At 38.8% G+C, this 24,317-nt stretch overlaps 1 protein-coding gene across 1 annotated transcript in view; it reads right to left on the bottom strand.

Annotated features, from left to right (window-relative positions):
• Positions 1-1,572: 1,572 nt before the first annotated feature.
• Positions 1,573-24,317, bottom strand: part of ANKRD13C (ankyrin repeat domain 13C) — a 46,783-nt gene continuing 24,038 nt past the window's right edge. The window contains exons 5-13 of the mRNA XM_084637116.1: positions 23,686-23,731; positions 22,592-22,658; positions 18,574-18,718; positions 16,473-16,604; positions 13,909-14,070; positions 10,186-10,265; positions 8,467-8,565; positions 7,418-7,518; positions 1,573-5,890 (exon numbers count right to left, since the gene is read on the bottom strand). Of these exons, the coding sequence (XP_084493242.1) occupies positions 5,760-5,890; positions 7,418-7,518; positions 8,467-8,565; positions 10,186-10,265; positions 13,909-14,070; positions 16,473-16,604; positions 18,574-18,718; positions 22,592-22,658; positions 23,686-23,731 (963 nt within the window). The 3' untranslated portion in view covers positions 1,573-5,759. The remainder of the gene's footprint in view (positions 5,891-7,417; positions 7,519-8,466; positions 8,566-10,185; positions 10,266-13,908; positions 14,071-16,472; positions 16,605-18,573; positions 18,719-22,591; positions 22,659-23,685; positions 23,732-24,317) is intronic.

Genomic DNA, 24,317 nt, shown 5'->3' with positions numbered 1-24,317 from the left:
AGCATTAGCCAATCCAAATGTTTCAAACTCTTGAAATGAAACACTTGCTTTTGTGGGAAATTGTTTCCACTCACATTTGGCTTTGTTTTGAATCCGAAATAGTTCTTGCACAGCTCTAATTCTGAATTAAATATAATTCACCACCAGGAACTGATGTGTAACTGACATTTCCCACATTCTCATTAAGGTAAGAGTATCTCCAACTTGTTCTGCCCTGCCCCTCCCAATAATCAACTCTGTTTATTCAGTGCTGTGCTGAAAAATTGTAAATGGAGTCACTAGTTAATAAAAATGCGTATTACAGATAGCCAACATGCAAGGGAGCTATTTACTAACCTTGCACTAACTAGTAAAATATTCAGATTAAGGTCCAACTTTAAGCATTTCAGAATAGTTATAGTTGCACTTTTCACTGCTATTTTAAAAAATACTTCTCATAATTAACATACCTAGGGTTACCATACGTCCGTATTTTCCCAGACATGTCTGGCTTTTTGGGTCTTAAATTGCCATCTGGGAGGAATTTTTAAATATCTAAAAGCGTCCGGGAGTTTGCCATTATTATTTTTCCCCAAAGAAGAGTTGATCATTCAAGAAAGAGAGTGAATGTTGATCACTCAAGAGAGTGCCCGCTTTTTCCCCCTAGCTCCCAGCGTTCATGCCACAAAACAGTTGTTTCACCTGGCTGGGAGGGAGCAGGATCGCAGCATGCTCAGGGGAGGAGGTGGGGATTTGGGGGAAGGGGTTGGAATGGGGGCAGGGCAGGGGTAGAACTGGGGGCAGGGCATGAGCAAATACCCCCCCCCCCATGGAGTGTCCTCTTTTTTGAATGTTCAAATATGGTAACCTTAAACATTCCAGCATTTTACCGTAGTGTTTGGCTTGCAAAGGATCATCTTGGTCCCTGCTTTTGCTGCTTTGATGTAAAGCTTGTAAATTGCCTGCTCTGTATGTGTGTGAGGTAACGCCTCTGGCTCCTTTAAGATGTTAAGGAATCAGATAGCCTTTCTCCAAAGTGGTGTTGAAATTTACATCTATAAAGTTTTAAGCAGTGTGACTAAAAATCATTTTTCCTCCTCCGGCACTGTCGCTCTAGTCTTGCAATAAAATGGTTTCCCCTCGACATTCTAGGGTTAAGCTCTACACATTTTTAATGTGGGTTTTGAAAAGACCCATTTATAGGCTTCATGTCTTGAAGGCAAAAAATCAAAGGAGAGGTGAGGGGGGACACAAGTCCATGTTCTCTTTCATCCAGATCCATTTTAAATGACATGCTTCCAGTCATTTGTGGGGGCGACACAATTGCATACACCTAATCAGGCTCTGAAAAAAAAATCTGAAAAAATAATGGGAGGCCAGGGTTTCACGTATTAGACTTCACTTTCCATTCACCTACTGTTAAGTGCAGTGGGTTGGACGCAGATCCTACAAACAAACTGACTTTGAGTGGAATTATATCTGCTCAAACTAATACAGGTATTTTCAGGATCTGAACCTTACTTGTGAAGGTAACTTTTATTCTGAATACAGTATAGCAACAAAATTCCACATGAGAGATGGGAAGGAACAGGGTTATATTGAAAACTTCATATTTTATTTAAAAACTGACCAATAAAACATCCTTACAGAATGAGCTGAAGCACTCCAGCTTTTCAACTCAATCCTTGCTCAAACATGTACAAAGTGCCTACAATGTACATATTATGTAAAGTACTGTACAGAGTTATAGTTAAAGTTTTCACATGTTCAGTTTCAGAATCAAACAGCATCTTTTGGTCTTTATTCTAACAGATGATACAACCTAAAAATTACTATTAGTGAAGGTGAGTTAAGAACACAGACCACACAAATAGTAAAATGCAAAAAAGTGACCTTAAGTTTCCATGATAATTACAAATATCTAAAGAAAATAAATGACTCTGCAGCATTACAGGAGATTTGTTAATAAAGTTTAAATAATGTAATCATCCTTGCATGAATTAAAAAATCAAGAACAAGTACATTTAAAAATTGACAGTTGCTTTGAATATATTACCAAACTTAAGGAGGGTTTCCAGGAAAATATCAAGTTTTGTAACCATCTGTTGATAAGTACATATATCAAGAACTGCAGCTATAAAAGTGAATAGAGTGACTGGAACAGCAGCTACTTAAAAATAAAATAAAATGCATTCCCTTTTACCACAAATTAAAGTGGTGTTTTGGAAGACCAGTAAAACTGAGTTTGGTTAAGGAACAGTTCTAGGACTTTGCAAACATTCTGTTTCAGTTTGAGACTTAATGGCTTTTTTTTTAATATTCTGAATCAAACATTTCGATCCAGATCCAGATCCAACTGCTAATTTTTAAAAAGTACCTAACATTTAGGCTTTCTTCAGTCTTGCTGTGAGATGCCTCCTCCCCACGCAGTGAGGAATCTTGAAAATTTAAAAGCTTGACTTTCAAATGGACATGGAATTATTCATAACTTGCATCTCTAAATCTTGTGTGTTTTAGAATGTCCATGATAGTGGAAGATGAACATTTTTGTTGTTTTCCCAGCAGTATTAAGCTCTAGTTGATATTATACTAGAAATAGCGTACTTCCAGAAATGTCATGCTTTTTCAAACAATCAGGTAACGGCCTTTTACATTCCAGTGTATCTTTTTGTAACAAATCCCTTTACATGCATATGTAAAGTTTTCAAACTATTACATGACATGTTCATTGTTATGCTGCAGAAGCAAGCTGTGCTGTATGCGTTCTGTAAAAGTATTGTGGCTGCATACTCAAGAGGGGACAAAATTATCCTTTACAGAGCAGGATGGAAACGAAAGAAAGCTATGCCTGTTTACTCCTGCTACACTATAGATGCTGGTCTACAACACCGATCTCCTGTACTCACACATCATCCCTCATTTGCTAAGACTTATGTCTGTGTATTGTTTAGGAAGCCACTCTTCAAAGTGCACATTTCACTAGCTGCGTTTTGAAATTCATCACTGGGAATGTTGAGACAGATTATAGTATCCCCAAAGGATTTGAGATGCAAGCAACTCTGCTAATTCTTACTTAAAATTTGATTGAGGCTGTCACTGGAATCTAATAGCAACTGGTCTGAAACAAAAGCTGGTTACAGTCAAATGATTCCTAATTGTGTATCAGGAAACATATTAATGAATGTAAGGCTTGATCCAAAGCGCATTGATATCATGTTTCCATAGACCGCAATGAGTTTTAAATCAAACAGTTCATTAGAGGAAAAGGTAGTCCTCTCTTCAGGCCCACTACTGATCTCACCACAGGTGGATTGTACCCTCTATTTTGTCTCAAGGCTTATTTAATGCCCCTGCACCCACCCCAAATAATCCAATTATATTGCCTTTAATATAAAACTCAGCTTCCAGCATCTCTTCCTATGGATGCAGCTTTTATGATACAGGTTTGTGCATGGGTTTGGTTTTTTACATCAAAGTACTAATTCCTTTCTTGTAATACTAAGAAAGATTTGATCAACTATTGATGTCTGTCATTGAGAAATATCCCAATTTGTCTTTGCAGAAATTGCCACACAGTTAAGTTCTGAGGTGTATCCATTAGTTTCAGAAATACAAATATTGTAGGAACAGATTTAGGATTTGTCACCCATGCTGGACTGACAGTACTGGATACTGAAGCCCTCTCACCATTATCCTTAGAACAGTTATAGCTAGGGTAGCAGTGTAAGTTCCTACAGTAGGCCCTATGGAAGCTTAACCTTGACCTACAGCACTGACAAGATAATTCTGTCTCCATCTACATAATTGTGTCTCTCTCACTGCTAAGGATTTCAGCTGATGCCAAGGGAGGATGCAAGGTAGGTACCAATTCATGTAATCAATGTCAAACCTGAGGGACTCATAATTAGCTGGAAGAACAATTCACTCCTACTAAATGTTCAACAGCTGTGACTGGTTAGGTACTTTGGGAATAACTACAACAATTTTACAATTCACTAGTGCTTTTTATTTTCATTCAGAACTGATTGATTTTTCTCTCGTGTATCGGTCACCAATCTGCAATGTAGACAGGCAAGTGTTAACCTTTTACAGGTTTAAAACACTACTGGAATGAAGCAACCATCCTTCTTTCCTCCTGTCAGTCCATTTAGGCAACTGCTGTTGAGGGTGAGACGATGGATAAACTGTGGATATTGTAATTCCCTAGGGCAGCCTCTTTAGATTTTATATAGACAGGGGCCAATGCCCTTTGAAAGAATTCTACTTTAACCATTTCGCAATAAAATCAATGTGGTTGACAAGTCTGCTTTTACTGTATCATGATTTAGCTATCTTATTTCATCATCCACCTGATTAGTAAGATTGGTTACCTTTACTAAGCACTGATGGTTCATTATAGATATTAAAGTTTAACATTTACTGTGTTGATTTCTACTAAAAGTAGTTTAGCTCAGGTGCACAAAACAATTTTGAAAATTTACATTTCTGTACACTTGCACCACAGCACATACAAACAAACAGCCAGCTGCACACATTCTTTCTAGCAAAATAAAGCTAGATTACCTTCAAATTTAGGACAGTGGAATGAATACGTTAAAGAAGCCAAAACAATTCCTGATTTTAAAGCCTATTTTAAAAAATAAACAAACATACTCCATTATATGGCAAGGGAAGTTACACCCTTAGTAGTGGAAAAGTGCACGTTTTAAATTTTTCCATTGTGAGTCCTATTAAATGTGCCCTACAATTACACTAGGTTTTCAAGAAATAAGTTTTATTTCACTTAGCCTCTTTAACGTCTGAGATTGTGTCTTAATGCATCCAGTATGTTCCAGTGTGCTGCTCCACATCAATATAAGATAGGTGCACATCAACCAGGGTATTATGGAGCAAGTCTCCTAACCAAGAGTAAAATAATGCAAGTGATGCAATTTCTAGGTAGATAAAGAATCTCCAAGAATGCTAATCAACACCATACCCATGAACACAGCAACGATTTTTAAACCAGTAGAGGAGTGAGAGGGAGGGAGTATTTGCAAATTCTTTGAAAGGAAAATTAGTAAACAACTTGCAGTGAAAAAATTAACAGTTCAGATAAAAACACAAATAGCACCACAATGGATTGCACTAAGGTGCTAAAGGAGGTACCTTATTCCCTGCAGAGTGAATGCTATTTCTGAAGTGTATTGCAATCTGTAAATGCAATTGTGTAACGGTTACCATTTGGTTCATTCATCTACAGAAAATGCATTCCTTCTAATATACGTTCAACTAACATTCAAATTACTGAACTATACATAATGTTACATAGTTTACAATTTATGGAAACAGCTTGAAAGAATATTATAAGGTCACCTTGTATAAAATGGGATGTTTAAAGGGCTAATATCCAGCTAAGACATTTCAGTTTTTGCGCTAATGGTCCAAGAGTGCTTTTTGTATCACCAAGAACAAACGTAAAAAATTTATAAACAAGTGACAGTCCTCACAGCTGTTAAAATATCCTTAGAGTCACTGAGGTGTCAAACTATTTCACTTGCAGCACTGTATGTATAAAAGTGTAAATGACACATCAGGAGACTTGCTGTAATTCAGATACTAGATTAGATGACCATTATAGTCAATTTCAGTACATCAGTCATACGTGTGTTCCCTTTTCTTCTGGATCATTTAAAAAAAGTTTCTCTCTTCCATTTTGACCCATTTCTATATCTGTGGGCTATTTGCATACACTTGCTTTCTCTGGGGTATGCTGGTATTGTTATTAACTTTCCAGTAAATCAGAGATCAGGAAAACGGCTGGGGTCCTCCTTATAGTCATCAGGAATAGTGAAGATGGATTCGTCAAACTCATCATAGCGAAACTCCTGAAACGTCACAGTGGCCGTGATGGTGGGAAACACAGGTATATCTGGAGAGAGCAGAGTGGCACAGTAAAGAGCAAAGAGACAAAGGGTTACACAGTTATTACATTATCAACTGGTTTAATAAAGTGTATCATATTCTTGTGATTAGGGAATCTAGTTTTATGTTTCTGAATTTATTAAATATTTCGAACACATTACTGGCTTGTCTAATGAAAATTAATCCAGAATAAGGCAGAGTGTGAACTGAAAGCAGATTAACTATTCCTGATAAAATAGAGTAGATTAATCTGAAATATTGCACTCTTACTGCAGAATAAGAACATCCCACACATGGAGTCAATCAGGAATAGCCACTCCTTGTGTAGAAAAGCCCTGAATGACTTGCAAAGCTCTAGAGGTTTGGTTCAGATGACAACCAAATTCCCAGTGCTTTGAATAAACATCTGAATTTATTAGATGAGCAAAATTGTGCTGGAAATCTCAATAAGAGGCTCTTGCAATATTCAGGTTCTGGTCTCAGGTGGACAAAATGAGTGCACAGGTGCCAGAATGGTTAAAGAAAATTTCAAACATCAAGATGACTCTGCCCAAAATTTAAACTAAGTCTTAGAGATGGGCAAATCAGTCTGGATTAAAACAAAAAAAAAACCTAAATAGTATTTAAAAGCTATGGACAAATTGGCACAAGCAGTTCCCAATGAATACTGTGGGGTTGTGATGTATAACAGAAGGTAGGATTTGGTGTATTAAAAAAAAAAGTTCAAATACACCACCACCCGGGTTTATAACAAATAACCCTAGAGCACCAGAGACCGTTTATTCTTGGATCTTTGCTGCTATTTGCGTGGGTGGGTTTGCTTCTTTATGGCCTAAGGTTTTGCTGTGGTTATCTGTCCATGCAAATTAGCAAATATGTTTTATCCCTCTGTTGCCAGAAACTGGAAACCTGCATGTAGTTTCTCATAGCTGATTTACAGCAATCACTGGGTGCAAGAAATAGTAAATGTGGAATATATTCTGAACAATCCTTGAAGAGAAAAAAAAATTAGCCATATGAGGATGTAGGGTTAGGGGTCCTGGCAACAGTCCTGATTAGAATCAGAATTTTCACAGGACGAACATTAACAAAAGTGTATTCCTTTACTCAAGGACAAGGTCATCCCTCAATTCAAGTGATCTGCAGCTTCCCTGGGAGCACCACACCATGCAGTCTTCACTTCAGAATGAGCCCCAGCACTAGGAAAGGGTAATTTTTTATAATCTGGAGCTTCCACTATTTGATCAAGCCCTTTAGTGACTAGTAAAGCAAGTGACTTCTTTGTTGTTGACTCTTCTAATCCCAGCTATAAATATTCCTCAGTCTTTCACTAATCTAATAGGATTCTGTTTCTTCCATTCACCAAGGACTAGACTATACTCCTCTAAACGCTGTGGCAGCCTATTGTAGCAGAGAATTAAGTTTACTTTATATAACCAAAAATCAACAGTTTTACACAAATTTAGTCATTTCAATTAAACACCTCCACTTCTTGGGAATGGAGGATCTTAATAGAAGCTGAAAGTCACCTTACCTAGCTTTACAGGAAAGCCTGGTGGAAGCTTCATCTGAACGAATTCTCTAAGTTTGTTAAAGTGCTTGAAGGGTGCAATTACTTCTAAAACATTCAATAATCTGAAAAGAAAAGTGCATTTTTATTAGAAGCTCTTCACTTTTGCCAGCTTCATTTTTGTTCCAAGAAAATTTAAACTGATGCAATGGATAAGTAACTAAAAGTTAAGGGACTGAAAATTAGTGCTCTAAGTTCTGTTATATATACACACGCACCACACACCCATCACTCCTGTGATGAGAGCATTGGTGCTTTGACTTAAGTCTTAGTGACAGTTTTAAAGTCCAATTTCTAGTAATCCACATCTTAACATATGGCATGTAATAAAGTGGGTATGAACGCTTTTGTTTCTAGCCTTGGTGAATCATGAGAAATTGGATCTTAAAATCATGTTGCCAATTACTATTCTTCCCTTCTCCCAACACTTCAAAAGTTGAATTCTAACATTAATCTGGCATCATTTATATGGAGACCTAGAACTAGGAACCTAAGCTTTAAACTATCACAAAGCTTAAATACTTAGCTTTCACCCATTATTGTCTCACTCACTACCTGTATTCAATATCAGCTGCTAAAAAAACCTGAAGCTGCAGAAAGTGGGGAGAAGTGAGGGGCGGCGTGTGGGCAGTATGGACCAATCTGGAAAAGGTAAAGGCTATTTACAGATTGGGTTTCATCCCATTAATATTTTTCCATATTCACTGATCATTGCTTTGTACAAATATCTGTCGTTTTAGAAGAGCTAACTCACTCCACTGTGGATTTCTGAGCGAAAGTTTGAGAGAATGAGTCAAACTGCTGTTGATAGCATAAACCATTCCTGTTTTCTTGTCCAAGAGGCAGTACAAGAAGTCAATGACGTTAAGGGGGAAAGAATCAGAAAAATAAACATGCATACACCTAAGTGGAATACATGTCTGCATCCACATCTCAAAAAAACAGTTGCAGTACAAGTAACGTAACTGTTTAATTCCACCACATATGAATGTTTACAGACAACTCTGACTTACGATTCAATTCCCAAGGGAAATTCCTGGCTCATGGCTATTGTGGCTTTAAATGTTTTCTTGCTTTCTTTGCACACCAGCTCTCTACCCAAGTGAGGAGCTCTTTAAACAAATAAACAAATAGTTAAAAACACTTGTCAATGGGATGTTTGTTTTTATGAAATAAATAAGTCAGACCTTAAAAAGAGTTAAGATGTGAAAAACATTATTTATGTTTAAGAGAATTAATATGAAATAAGAGCTGCACCTAGGAGAGAAAAGGACAGCATCTTAATTTACCTTACCATAAGTTCTGGGGAATTCACAGAAAAGCAACAAAAACAATTAAGTAGCTGACATGAAAAAAAAAATTAAAATAGCTGAATACGGATAGGTTGTGCTAAATGAGAACTATGGGGGAAGACATGAAAACCAGCCAAGATCGTATGGGAAAGTGTTTAGGGTTGTCCATGGGAGTATAAACAAGAAATGCCATAATGAACTTGGACAGGAAGAGTTTAGATAGAATATAAGATTCCTGCTACGAGATCCATCAGACAGTACAATGGGCTCACAAGAGAAGCCATGGAAGTTCTTTTGCGGTAGTCGTTTAAAAACAGAATGGATGAAACACTGGAGAACACAACATAGAACACAATTTTGTACTGGAACAGGACAGATAGAAAATAACAGGCCTTTTCTATCTTTAAGTTATATTCATTGGAAATACAGATTAGACATTCATATCCTCTCATGTTTGTACTTTTGAACATGATTTATGTTTGGAATATGCAAAAAAAAATCTAACGTTTAATCATTTTCTTTCCCCATATTAATAGATAAGTGTGTGTGCGCAATTATTCATATCCTTCCTTATATACTTACTTCTGCTACACCTCTAAATGTAGTTAATACCTAAACAAAATCAAGATGTTCATGTCTTATTGAATAATCACATATTGTAAACCTTGCTCTGTATATCACCCTTACTGTTCTTCTTCTAACATCTGAATATGTATTGTGAACTCTTTGGAACAAGGTCTGTATCTTTACTAGTTTTTGTGAAGCAACTAGGACACTTTTGGGTGCTCAAACATCAAATTACGGAAAGTCTAATCCTAGGAAAAACCATTTTTACTCAGCTGCTGAATTTACACAATCTAAAACTACAGTTAACTAGTATAAGAGGCAACAAGTAGCTAACTATGGTGTTAGATGAGGACTGCATTTTACACAAAACATGGCTGCTACTGAGCAGTTTCACACATGGTTTCAGAAAATGTGTGCTTCTGGATGTAAATAATGCGTTTGGTCATAAGCTATTTATTACATCTTGCCTGAAGTCAAAACTGAGGTCTATTAATTGGTGCTAGCAATTAATTTGATACTACCTTAAGCATAAATAGGATTGTTGTACATAGAAAGCTTTACTAAAATGTGTTAAACACAGAGCTTAATCTTTTAAGTGTTTAAAGTTTAGGCTTCAGATATCAAGTAGACCACAATCTTACAAAATATTGCTGTATTTTCAGTTAATTGCAGTGCAAGATTATATTGTCAAATTATTTATATCTTTACTGCTACACAACCCCTTTTTTACTCACGCCAGCCTTGTGAAAAGTGTGTTTTACAGGCCAAGGCAAGAAAAATACAGATGCTATGGAGCTGTAAAAACATAAGCTAAAGAAGTAAAGTATCTACAGCTAAAGACTCCTTGTCTTTAAAAGAAACTGATATACTTACTTTCCATTTTCAGCAGATATGTATTCTTCCCATGTAATTGTGTTGGGTGGAGGTGGAGTAAGGGACTGTCGTCTGACAGGCTGTTAAGGAAAAACAAGTGGTCACTAGCTGTAAAATATTAAGTTATTGCATGGTACTATATTGCTTAAAAGATAAAATTTCACTTTTCAGTCTATAAAACGCATCACTTCACCCCATCCAGTATGAAGCTAGCCAAGTTTAACCGTTTCACCTAATATCTCCACTTCCTTCTCTTCTCTCCCATGATTTTGAACTTTGCATGTGGACACTTGGCTCCAAGCACTAATTCACACAGAAGTCTGCTATTTTAGTGCTGCAATAATCACGAACATCAGGATGACAAGTGACAGGAAAGAAGAGACTGATGGAAATTATGGCTAATGTATACTACAAATAAAATCTTTATGCTGATTGTTCTCATAATACACCTTTTCCTCTTTAAAATAAAAAGTACCCTTTAAACTAGATGTTTGGACAATGCTATCATAGGATATTCTTAAAAATAATCCAAAGACTTTAACTTTAAAAAACGACATTGAGGAGAGACTCCTGTACGTCAAGAATATACTGCATAAAGAATTATTTGGGATTCCAAGAGCTGGTAAAACAAGGAGATATGTTCCCTCTCCGACACTGATCCCTGGCGCTAGCAGAGGACCAGCACTGACCCGTGGCACCGGGCCTTCATCCTCAATAACCGGCACCAGATACCCACTACCGGTCCCCATTGCCTGATCCCAGGCACAGGTCCCCAGTGAGATTGTCCCAGCACCAGTCCCCCACCTTGTCACGGCACCAGCCGTCGGTGCATGGGCTCTCTGCACTGCCGTGGTCCTCACAATTGGGATCTGCTTCCTCCGAGTCTGATGCCGACTTGTACTAATCGAGGCGCATTCGACATAGGTCCGAGAGGCAATGAAGGAGGGAACCACCGGCCTGGCAGCCACAGTGGCCCCCTGTGCTTATCATCAGGCCCAGGGTACCTTTTAAAGGGGGTCAAGATCAGTAGCATCGGAACACCGGCCACCTGACACTCTTAGGGACAGGCCTATGCCTCAGGGATCCGAGGCCATTCTGTCCCAACCATCCCTTCAGGCTCCAGTCCTGGCAGAGGCGACCCCAACACAGAACCAGCCACAGAGTCAGGCTACAGCGTCCCAGGCTGTAATCGTCACAGGGGCTTGCACCGACCAAGAGGAGGTCAGGGACCTGAAGGAGCAGGAAGACCCAATACCCCCTCTGGCCACCTCATCATCTTCCCCTGATGAAGCTGTTGCAGGGGCATCAGCTTCGGGCCCTCCTCCGATTGACCATAGGGCACATTAGGACCTTCTTAGGTCGACTGCCCGCAACTTGGGGTTGCAAACAGAGGAGGTGGTCGAGCTGAGGACCCCATGGTGGATACTCTCACTCCCGAACATCCATCACGGGTAGCTCTGCCTTTGATCAAAACTGCTCAAAACAATATAAAGACCCTATGGCAGACCCCGGCCTAAATTCCACTGACTGCCAAAAGTGTGGAGCACAAATACTTTGTCACTTCAGGGCTATGAATACTTATTCTCACACCTACAGCCATGCTCTTTGGTTGTGTCAGAGGTTAATGAGAAAGAGCGTCAGGGATAGCAAGGACCAGCCCCCAAATCTAAGGAGGCAAAAAGGATGGACCTATTTGGTAGAAAGGTCTACGCCACTTTGGGCCTCCAGCTGAGGATAGCTAACCAGCAAGCTATCCTCAGTAGCCGACCCCTATCCACACCCCTGCCCTCTATCCACCCCCCCCCCCCCCGAGCACCGGTGGCTGGCAGCACAGTTGCACCAGGAGGAGCAGCTGCGCCATGCAGCACAGAGCCCCGGGTCAGGCCAGGCTCTGCAGCTGTGCTGCCCAGGAGCTCGCCCCTCCTGCTGCCCAGAGCGTTGCGCTGGCAGCGTGGCGAGGTGAGGCTACGGGGGAGGGGCCGGGGGCGACCTTCCAGGGCCAGGAGCTCAGGGGCCGGGCAGGACAATCCCATAGGCCAGATGTGGCCCCCGGGCCGTAGTTTGCCTTAGATGGATTACTGTCTGGCTGATTTTAGAAGGTAAATCTATTCCGAGATCAGTTCTACTGTGTTTATGTTTTAAAAATCACCTATTCTCACCAATGTAAGTGCCTGTTAAAGCAATAGAAAACTAGTGAAAATGTAAAAGTGTCATTAATTCCAAATAAATAAATTACCACATTTATTGTAGGATTTGAGAGCTTTCTATCTACTGAAGTTAATCTCTTCCAATGGAAACTGGACATGCCTGAAGCTTGCTAAAACATTGCTTGTGGATCCCTGTTCCAGGATGATGGTGGAGGGATGCTACTCTCCATTACCATATGTATTCAGAAACTGAATGTACAATTAGTAAGTTAGGGAAAGGTTTTAAAATTGGTAGTAAATTCTCAAAACCCAGTATTTATATATCTACTGGCAAGATTTTCAGAAACAGGTGTCTGATGTTAAACATTTAAAAAAAAAAATCCTGGCTCTATATTCTTAGCACACAAGTCAAAATGTACTAGCATCCTATTCTCTGAAACACTGTGGTGCAGAAAGACAACCTGGCACAACTGCACAGTCCTTCCTTACTAAGATTGAACTCACTATCCGTGTAAAAATAGTAAGTTGCTTGGCTGCTCTAATAAATCCCCCAAGCAGCAAGTCCACTGTGACGAGTTACACATTAGTAACATCAAGTAATTCCAATGCTCCCCCACCTCCACTGCCTCCCCACAAGCATAACATCCCTGCAGTCATTTTATGCTGGATGATTTTAACACACAAAAAACTCGACAAAGAGAAAATATTAAATCAATTCACCACATAGTTGAACTCCTCATGCTTTGACTTCATGTAGCAGTTTGCTTTCTTTACATTATGATCACTGAAATATTTGCTATCTATTGAAAGTAACCACAATTAACTCAAAGATAGTAAAGTGATATCCATGCCTTCCTTATATTACCACATTTTACCAAAGAGTGTAGGCCACAAAAGTTGGAATGCATAAAGTTTACCTGAAAATTATGAGACAAAGACTAAAAACAAAAAAGTACATTCAAACATTTAGGATAGTGCAAAGACAGTAAGTCAGTGGTTCTAACTATTTGGTGAATCGTTTCCCAGTTCATGAAGGAAAGAGGAAAACTACATCCGATGAAGTGAGCTGTAGCTCACCAAAGCTCATGCTCAAATAAACTGGTTAGTCTCTAAGGTGCCACAAGTACTCCTTTTCTTTTTGCAAAGAGACTAACACGGCTGTTACTCTGAAACCTACATTTTAAGGCTAATCCGGCCCAAAGCTCTAACCAATTGGCCCGATAAGGTACTTAAAAAAGGAACCACCCAGAAACCAGGTCTTGGATAAAATCTGCCTGCCACCTCTATAAAGTGCTCTAGAGGGGAACAGCACTAACAAAAAGATGACCTTCAAAGCAACATTCTAAACTAGAACCAAAAAATCCTGCCAAATAGAAAATGAAAATATTCTGATTCAGTCAGCTAGAAAGAACTCCACCTTATTGTAAAAGCCATCATGAAAGATCAAGGGATCACTCACTGAAATATTCAGTATAATCAGAAGGAATTTTACAGGGGAAAGACCATACTGATTAGAGTTATAAACCAGTTCAGATGTTTTAAACTAAGATTTATACAGATAACAAGCTAACTATACCTCAAAATTTTGTTCCATCAAGTTACCACCTTTACTCAGGCTTTCCATGATGGCCTTATTTCGAAGAATATCCTCCTCACTGAGATGTTCTCTTCTTTTCCTAGATTCTAAAACAAGTCCATTGACCAAGTAGAAGTCTGCCAAGAAGTTTCCTACTCTTTCCTGTAAGATAGATATTTGAATTAATGAACTCAAAAGCTATGGTAAAATAACTTAAAACAGGAATATTCAAAGACTAAAACGAGTAATACATGAAAGGAAATAAATGTAAGTACATAAGAATGAATGTTATTCTTTAAGTCACCTGTACTGACAGAGGACTTGCATTAACACTGAATATCTCCAACAATGTAAATGCAAGTGCAGCAGAAACACTGATTGCCCTTGCAAGGATTTCTTTGGGGATAAAAACTTACGTTAGCAAGAAACATCTATTTATGTCAGCATTTCCCAAAGAGCAAATCTGAAGATGGCAAGGGGAAACATGGTTTTTCTTCTGTGCCTGGTACGTTCTAGAACAGCTGACTGTGTCAATTGATATTTTATACAGAACTTATTTTTTGCATATAAAATGGAAAAAAGTAAGTTATAAGAACGTGTTCAGATAGGAGCTAATTTTTGAGTGACATCACCTAATGCTTCAAAAGAAGGCAAAAATCTTACCCCACACAGGAAGACAACTGGCAGTATATCTATACCTAAGGAGGAAAAACATTCCTTTCATTCCCTTACAAGTGAGCACTAGTACCTCACAGACAGGTTGGATTCTCCATGTGTCTAGGTTGAATAGCAGGAAGTGTTAGTTTATTTAATCCTTTAAAAAAACACTGCTAAATTATTTGCCATTACTCTTGGTATTACTGTATACAGCTTGGTAATTTAAAATTATAAATGGCATTACTTTCTACTTTACAGCTTTGAATGTCTCTACTCTTATAGAATGAGATAAGAAATAGTAGCCCCACACAATTTTTGTTAACTCCTTTAATTGTTTATAATTCCTCAGGGCCTGATCTTAGGAAATGCTAAGTACCACCTCCTGTGTTCAATGGAACATAAAGCAGCTTGTAGAATCAGGGCCTCATTTCCCATATTTTAGCCTCATCCCTCCCAAACTGCCTTTCTGCACTAAATAATCCTAGAGTAGGTCATCTCCAATATCACAGGTAAATCCCCAACCCCATCTCTCTGACCACTGTTGATATTTTGTGGGCCTAATCTATCTCTGCTTTATCCTCTTGGAGATGACCAAACCTGAACAAGTATAAGGTACTGGCATTCTGTATTTTCACAGGGTCTACAGCTGTAAGAGCAATAACAATTGTAGAGAGTTTGGGGTTTTTCCTCCTGGTTAATTCAAATTAATGTAGATTTCTGCAAGCTCTAAATGTATCTTGGCAAAGTGCAAATACAGTGAGCTGTATTTTGTGTTTGTACCTGACAATGGTGCAGTCTAGTGTAGATTTTGGTGGAATCAGAAGACACAGGGGCATAAAGTGTATTGAGCTCAATTTCTACCCAGAGTTCCAAATTAGCAGGTGTTTCTTCAAAAATGATCAGCCAGAGCACAGTTAAAGTTGGTGCACCAAAGAGCACTAGGTGTCTGAAGTGCCTACTAACTAAGCTGACTTTTAACTGTTGCATTTTGCAGGTGAATCCCATGGGATTTTTACACTGTATGCTTTAAAAAAAAATTAATTAAGTTCTATTCTTGCATAATCTTTGTATCTGCCTTTGCTGTCTGGGATCTGGAATGTCAGAGGCATGGGCAGAGCACCTAGGTCAGCTGATTATTGCCTCACCTTTCATCTTGCCTGCCCTGAATGGGGAGCTGGTAGGAGAACTAGATGAAGCAAAGACTGGCTGAAAACTGCATGCTGGCAAGAGGGGAGTGGTTTGACAAGGGACCTAGCAAATGCTGTCAGCTATCAGAAATGGCCCTTGGGAGTTTTTAAGTTGAAGTGTTTTCGTTAGCCAAAGATAATAAAAGGAGTGCCTGAACAATAACCACTATGACTTCTCTTCATCCCATCCTCTGAAAAGGAATTAATATACTTTCTGCCATTGTTTTGGTTTCTATCTAATGTTTTAATATGTCAACTATTACTGTGGCATCTATAAACTGATTCTGTCCAAGCTATAGCAACATGTTTAAACATCTTCATTCTCAAGTCTTCATTACAAGATCTTGAATTTGCCTACTCCTCTACTTCCGACTTCAGGTCTTCATAATCTCTTGTTCACTCCCTACTTCTACTGTGGAATACTGCACTTTTCTGTCTCCTTTCCTGTCTCTTCACAATGAGTCCAAGATCCTTTTACTACGTTTCTTACACTGCCTGCACTGTCTGGCACAGACTCTGCTTCAACCACGAACGTAAAAAACCCTCTTCCTCCCTGGCTTACAACTCAAAGAGAGGTGAGATTTAACATGATAAAAATGTTGAAGACAAATAAACACTCCTTACTCTCCTCTTTTGCATTAACACCGTCTGCCAGTGCTATTTTGAGCACAGTATCAAAGAAAGGGCTGGATAAGACAGAGAGGCTCTGTTCAGACTTACTGTTTTGTCTTCTCTGAAAAGCCATCCTGTTTGGGCACGCGTGAAGGTAATTGATTTGGTTGATAATGTTGCTGAATAAATATCACTGCTCATTAAAATGTCAACTTCCTCCTCCGTTTCCATCTCAGATTCCTGGAACAAAAGAAATCCTAAAATACTGAACAGTACTTACTGATTATTTTAAACTTTCTCATTTTTACAAGCAGACTGTACATGAATAAGCCTTATACTTTAATTGGACAAATTTTTCTCCCCCAGAAAATTACGGATGCTTCAAGAACTAGTTATTTTATTAGAATAATTCAAAAAATGTCTTATAACATTGGCATTGTAGTACCTTATACAACTAGTATTACGGAAGGAGGCACATGGTCTAAAACTGTGCCAGCCAAATGTACTAATAATTCAGTGTACGTGTACAGTCTCAACTAGTTTAACATTACTATACCACCAATGGAAAAACAGATTCGAACATAGTTTGTCTGGTACTGGGGGGGGGGGGGGAGGAAACCCCAAACAGCATCACTGGTCCCTAACTTCAGTGGTTGATGTTGCGATACGTTTACAACTCTGCTCCAATTTTTCCCTGTTTCTGTGGAAAGGGACAGATAGCTGTCTAAAATCAGTTAAGAAGCTTTAAAGTTATTATTTGAAAGCACCTTGCCCCATTTTGTTGATTTTCAATCACTATCCATGTAAACAGTAGCTTAAAGTCTTTGCTTCAAGAGGCTTCAAAGTATCCAGTATTTCGCATACTTTGTGCTGATGCAGATTGTTTGCTACATACAGTGCCTAAACAGGTTCATAGGTTATAAAAGCCAGAAGATACCATTGTGATCATCTAGTCCAGGGGTTCTCAAACTGGGGCTTGGGACCCCTCAGGGGATCACGTTATTACATTGGGGGGGGGGGGGGGTCACGAACGGTCAGCCTCCAACCCAAACCCCGCTTTGCCTCCAGCATTTATAATGATATTAAATATATTTAAAAGTGTTTTTAATTTATAAGGGGGGGGTCACACTCAGAGGCTTGCTATGTGAAAGGGGTCAAAACTTAAGGGGTATAAAACTTTGAGAACCACTGATCTACCTAGTTGGACACATGACCGCCTGCATAACACAAGCCATAGGACTTCCTGAATTAATTCCAATTTAAATAAAAGCATGTATTTTAGAAAAAAACATCCAGTCTTGATTTAAAAAGGACAGTGTAATGATGGAGATCCACCATCTTGGTAAATTGTTCCAACAGTTAAATTACATTCACTGTTAAAAATCTACCCCTTATTTCTACTCTGATTTTTTCTAGCTTCAACTTCCAGCCATTGTATCTTGTTTGTCTGCTAGACTTAAGAGTCCCATTATCATATCTTGGTTCCCCATGTAGATACTTATAGACTGCTCAAGTCACCCTTTAACCTTCTATTTGTTTAGCTAAACAGATTGAGTGCTTTGAGTCTATAATTATAAGGCATGTTTTCTAATTCTTTAATCATTCTCGTGGCCCTTCTCCAAACCCTCTTCAATTTATCAACATCCTTCTTGAACTGGGAACACCAGAACTGGACACAGTATTCCAGCAGCAGTTGCACCTGTGCCAAAAACAGAGGCAATATAACCTCTATTCCCACTTGAGAGTCCCCTGTTTATATTTCTAAGGATCCCACTCACTCTTTTGACCAGTGTCACATTGAGAGCTCATGGCATGTCTGGCTGATTATTCACCACAATCCTCATATCTTTCAGATAGCATGTCCCCATCCTGTAAACATGGCCTATATTCTTTGTTCCTGCATGTATGACCTTACATTTGGCTATATTAAAAATGCATTGTTTGCTTGGGCCCAGCTTCCCAAGCAATGCAGCTCACTCTGTCAGTGACCTGTCCTCCTGATTATTTACCATCCCCCCAACCATTGTGTCATCAGCAAGATTTCCTTGTAGAACGCTTACCTCATTGCTAAGTATTACTTAAACCCTAGTTGGGTACAGACCCTGACTTTTTAGGAGAATACCCATTTAATATAAGTATTTCATGAGTGCTGAAAACACATAGGTATAAGGTAACATGTTTAATGTCATCTATATATGCAGTTGCTCACCTCATGATGTATTCGCTGGTAAACTTTTTGTTCATTGTCTAAAACTACAAAAGATTCAGAGGGTGCTGCATCACCATTGAAAATGAAGCTTAAATCCCCTCGTTGGCACTTCATGTCAGTAAAGTCTATGAGAGTTGTGTCAAGCCTGTGGAAATATACCCATGGTAAAGCACCTTTGCAAAAGGAATTATCCAGAAATGTTCAAATATACAAATGAGTTCTATTAGCATCCAAAAGCATTGCTTTTCCCCCCCAAAGTGGTATAGTAAAATCTACATTTTCATTGTTTTAATACAGTTATTATTGCAAATTTCACTTCTACAAATAGGCAACAAACTACTACTTTTTGCTTATACAATAAATTCCAATGTAATAAAGATATCTGTATAAATGCAAACTAACAGGTTGTGGCACAAATGCATAGGAAAATCTATAGCATTCAATTATATGAATGTGGTGAAATGTACAGAATTCAATGTGACTTAGTCCTACATTACAAATATGGTTCGGGGATATTTGTGTTACTTTTATGGCAAAAGATAATGCTTTCCCTTCATATTGTAGGAATACAATAGAATTACAAATGGAAAACATTTTAAGAAAAGCTGCCACTTCATCCTTTTGCCCTCAAAACTGCATTGTATCAGGATACTGACTGATTTTACCTGGCAAATACACAGAGAGGAATTTCCCTAAACATAAGTGGCCACATTCTGATACATGTTACTCAATGTGAGTGAGGATTACTGAACAGTTCACTGATTGCAGCAAGGTTGCAAGTAATGGAATCAGGATCTGGCCCAAATTGAGAAAAGGACCAGCGTGAACTTTGCACTGTCTTGTTTTTGTCATATTTAGCTAGACTATTTCTAGCCTTTTAATTTTTTTTTTTGTACTTTCAGCAGCATAGGCACAGGGAATACTTCTACTGACCTGTCAAATTAAGAGTTGAGTGGAGCATGAAGTGTTTCCTGATATAAGTCCTGAGGGCTGCCTCCAAAATACATGTTTTTATAGACAGCTAAAGCCACCAGATTTGTTTGGTCTAACAGCCACTAGATCTTAAGTTATATTTTTAAACTCAGTTATGCCATTTATTCATCTTTTTAAGTCAAGACAATATAGGGTATTCTCGTGTAGATTCACTCTCAGCTCCCATTACCATTAATGCAATTAGAATCTGCGCAAAGAGACGAGACTTAGGCCGGTCTCAGAGAGATCTGACCTAAAAAGGCAGAACATATTTCTGTGTTAAAAGCTTTAAAGAAAGCAGCAGTTTCTCTGAATAATTTATTATTCTGATTTTTTTTATTTTGGAGCTTAAAAGGAAGAGACACTTGAATCCAACAAAGAATACTACAGCTAATTAAAGAGCTGTCCTGGAAAAGTTGTAGAAACAAAACGGTTTATAATTCTTGCCTCTCAGAATTTGAATATTTGTTCTCTGAAATTATAGTAATGTTTGCCACTGATGTTTTATAGAGCAGTCACTTTTTAAATATCTGAAATCAGCTTTAATTCAAATAATGTTTAATAATATATTTAACTCACTGAGACATGAATGTGTTACATGACAAATAGTTGGGTACAATTGAACTATTTGTTCCTGGAACTGACTCAGTAAGAAATTAACCAAAATTCATTCTCCAACCATTTGAATTTAAGTTAGTTATCACTGTCTAGTTAAGTTTTAGAAGCACTTCAGTAATTACAACACATGTTAGTCAAGAGCATCATCTGAGCTGACTTCTAAGAAAACCAACTTTAACACCTAGGAGAGCAGAAAGCTGCATTCCAATGGACAAGAATATCAGAAAACACTTATTCCAAAGATTTTAAAAACACACTATGCCCTGGTCTACACTAGGACTTTAGGTCAAAATTAGCAGCGTTAAATCAATGTAAACCTGCACCTGTCCACACGATGAAACCCTTTATTTTGACTTAAAGGGCTCTTAAAATCGATTTCCTTAGTCCACCCCTGACAAGTGGATTAGCGCTTAAATCGGCCTTGCCGGGTCGAATTTGGGGTACTGTGGACACAATTCGACGGTATTGGCCTCCGGGAGCTATCCCAGAGTGCTCCATTGTGACTGCTCTGGACAGCACTCTCAACTCAGATGCACGATTGTTTGCCATTGCTCTGACGCAGGGAGGGGCAACTGACGACGCGGCTTACAGGGTTGGCTTACAGGGAGCTAAAATCAACAAAGGAGGTGGCTTTACATTAAGGAGTATTTCAGGCACGACTTCACGGAGGGTTCCAATAAGAAATGGTGCACCTAAGTTATTGTTCTTATTGGAACAAGGAGGTTAGTCTGGCCTCTGATTGATACATGGCTAGATTTACCTCGCTGCACCTTCTCTGTGAGTGATTGCAGTGTGACTTAGAGGAATGAGTCCCCTAGACGGGGGGGGGGGGGGGGTGTTTGCAAATGAGTACAAAACAAATCTGGTCTATTTCTTGTTTTGATACACTCCATCTATCTTTTACATCTTTGGCTGGCAGCAGACGGTGCAGAAGGACTGCATGCCATCCACATCTCATGGCTGCTCGGCAGAAGATGGTACAATAGGACTGCTAGCAATCCATATCACCTGCCCGTTCACCATAAGATGGTTCAATAGGACTGACTGCAGGACTAAAGAGAATGACTTGATCAAGTCACTCCAAATTTAGTCCCTGCGCCCATGTTTGCCCAGGCGCTCCTGATCGACCTCACACAGGAGCACCTCGGACATCACAATGACGGCTACCAGTCCTATTGCACCGTCTGCTGCCACAAGGCAATGGGTTGCTGCTGCTGTGTAGCAATGCAGTACCGCGTCTGCCAGCACCCAGGAGACATACGGTGACAGTGAGCTGAGCGGGCTCCATGCTTGCCGTGGTATGGCATCTGCATAGGTAACTCAGGAAAAAAGGCGCAAAATGATTGTCTGCCCTTGCTTTCACGGAGGGAGGGAATGGGGGCCTGACGATATGTACCCAGAACCACCCACGACAATATTTTAGCCCCATCAGGCATTGGGATCTCAACCCAGAATTCCAATGGGCAGCGGAGACTGCGGGAACTGTGGGATAGCTACCCATAGTGCAATGCTCCAGAAGTCGACTCTAGCCTCGGTACTGTGCAAGCACTCTGCAGAGTTAATGCACTTAATGAACTTAGAGCATTTTCTGTGGGGAGACACACACTCGAAAATATAAAACCAATTTCTAAAAAACTGACTTCTATAAATTCGACCTAATTTCGTAGTGTAGACATACCCTAAGCTGCCTTTGGAAGTATTTACAGAATTGAATCAAATAAGAATTTAGATTTGGCCCCAAAGAATCTAAAAGGCAATAAATGGAGACGATTTATTCAGATATCTGTGTCAAAAGAGATTTTTTTCATTAGAGTGTTCTTTGATGCTTGGTCACTTGAAACTGGATAAGTTATAATGCACTTCACCCACATCCTACAAAACACTGTTATGCAACAGGTCTCTCTATTTACAGATTTTCCTTGACTAAATTTCTTCCCTTAATTTTACCTTATTACTCCTAATTATACCCCTAAGATAGAGTTAAGTACAGTCAACAATAATAGCCCACTCCTGTTTGATATTCGAATAATTGTAAATGCTTGTTTGATTCACTTCCATACAGACCCCCGAAACCTAACCATTACATAAAGAAATTTTTAATTTAAACAGAACTAAACCTTTACAACTAGCTCAGAATGCAGATCTCAGTTATTTGCAAGGCAGTTCTATTCTGTTAAATAAACAACAGGTTTTTATTGTTTTTAAAAAGGACAATGTGCAACTTAAACTCCTTCTACCTCCCACGCCCTTTTAAACAAAATCATGCAAGCATAACACTGTTTCAGAAAGCTCTACAGGCTGGAGCCATTATAGCCTTCAAACCGCTACCAAAAGTGATATTTCAGTTGCACTGCTGGAGTTCTGTAATAAACACTTAGTTTTATAACTTAAGTTTACAATAGTACAAACCAGTACTGATATTACTTACCTGATATTTATACCTTGTTTGTATATTTTACACGCATCGGAAGGCAGAATTCGGGAAAGTAAAGGCACTATATGTGTAAAAGAAAAGTATTAATACTGAACAAGACATAAGAAATATAACTAAGTACTTTTGTGCAACCGTCTCTCAGCAATATACATTTAATAAAACACTGCAAATTTCACCCATCTTCAGATATTGCTGTATTTTAAGTATAGAACTATGCCCATTAGTTACACTTATATCTAAAACCGCAAGTGAACATTAAACCAGCAGTGAAACTGGGCATCAGGACAGTCTTATAATATTAATATGTGAGAAGACAGATATAACACAACTGACTGCATTTTTAAAAGCATCATTTGTTTTACAGCCGTAAAAAAGTTAATGGTTAAAAATGCCCCAGAATGTTCTGAGTGGTGTTATAAAGGCACAAAACAAATTGCAGAGTCAATTGAACCTACTGAGAAGAGGAATAATTGCTCTGAAATGCACTGTCCAGGATGTTGTTCTTCTGAAACTGGATTTACACAAAGAGGGGCTCAACCATAGATCAACAGAATGGGATGGTTTAGGGAAAGTCATTAGAGGATGCACTCCACTCAAGGCTGTGCTGCTCACCATTGTGGGAGATTGGTGGTGGAACCACAATACAGTTCTTGCTATACTCCTGGTTCCTATTTTCCCTGGCAAAGGCTGACTACCATATCAAGGCATAGTGAACCAGGCCTCAGCATCACCACACCAAGAAGGCCCAGTTCCCTCCCTGTCTGGCCCTTTCTGATATTGCACACCTATACAGAAAGGTGCAGTGCCAGCTCGACAGACAGAGCACAATTTACTTTGTAACATACCAAGTTGTTGCTACATGTACATCTGCTCAACAAATTTTCGTAGCTCAGCAGATGCTTATTTTTCCATGCTTCAATTCCAAATTGGCTTTGAAATTCTGCACACAACATCTAAAAGGAAGGAGGGGTCTCCATGGGGTTTAATTTTTTTCTTTCAGCAATGCTGAAGTCTAATTTTAGGGGGATACTACAGATTCCCTTTCTGTGCACCTACCAGAACATAAAGATAGGTAGTATAGCTCTTACCCCAACTTTGAAAATCCCAGTGAAGTTCTAGATAGAAGTCACCTAGCTGTGAAAAAAATATGAATGTATCATTAGCTTGACAGCTGTTTAACATTTCTGGGAAGACACGCAAAATGCAAATTTCATCTTGGGAAAGGCTAGATAAAACGAAGACAGGGTATCAGTGAAAAAAAAAAAAATCTAGCGTTCGTTCCTTCAATGTTATCATCTGAAAAACAATTAAATTAACATTTCTTAATTCCAACTAGAGCAGAGTGAATATGATGAAATTACAAATTGAGAGGCTAAACTGCCCATTAGTACCTTTATTTCTGAATTTCTTTATTTGCAATCATTCAAGCTTTTCTTGGCCTGGGGACAAGCAATTTGTTGTAAATATCCAATATTAAAAATTCAGGCTATGTCAGCTACTTTGACTGAACACCCCAGTCAGGAAGCACTGCTTGTCCCATAATTAGGGAAGTATAACTCTATTATGGTGAGAAATATAACTCTATTATAAACATTCATATTTACAAGTTCAAAATTGTGCTTTCTTCAAATTTCTGCATCAGAATAGTTGCAGAAAGCAAAAACAAAAAGGGATAGGAGTAAAGTACTTTTTCAAGCATTTTTTTTAAATAACGACTTGA

Source organism: Lepidochelys olivacea, assembly GCF_965140295.1.
Source record: "Lepidochelys olivacea isolate rLepOli2 genome assembly, chromosome: 8".
Taxonomy (NCBI): domain Eukaryota; kingdom Metazoa; phylum Chordata; order Testudines; family Cheloniidae; genus Lepidochelys; species Lepidochelys olivacea.
The sequence above is the reverse complement of the archived record's forward strand: the minus strand, read 5'-3'. Positions and strand labels throughout refer to the sequence as shown.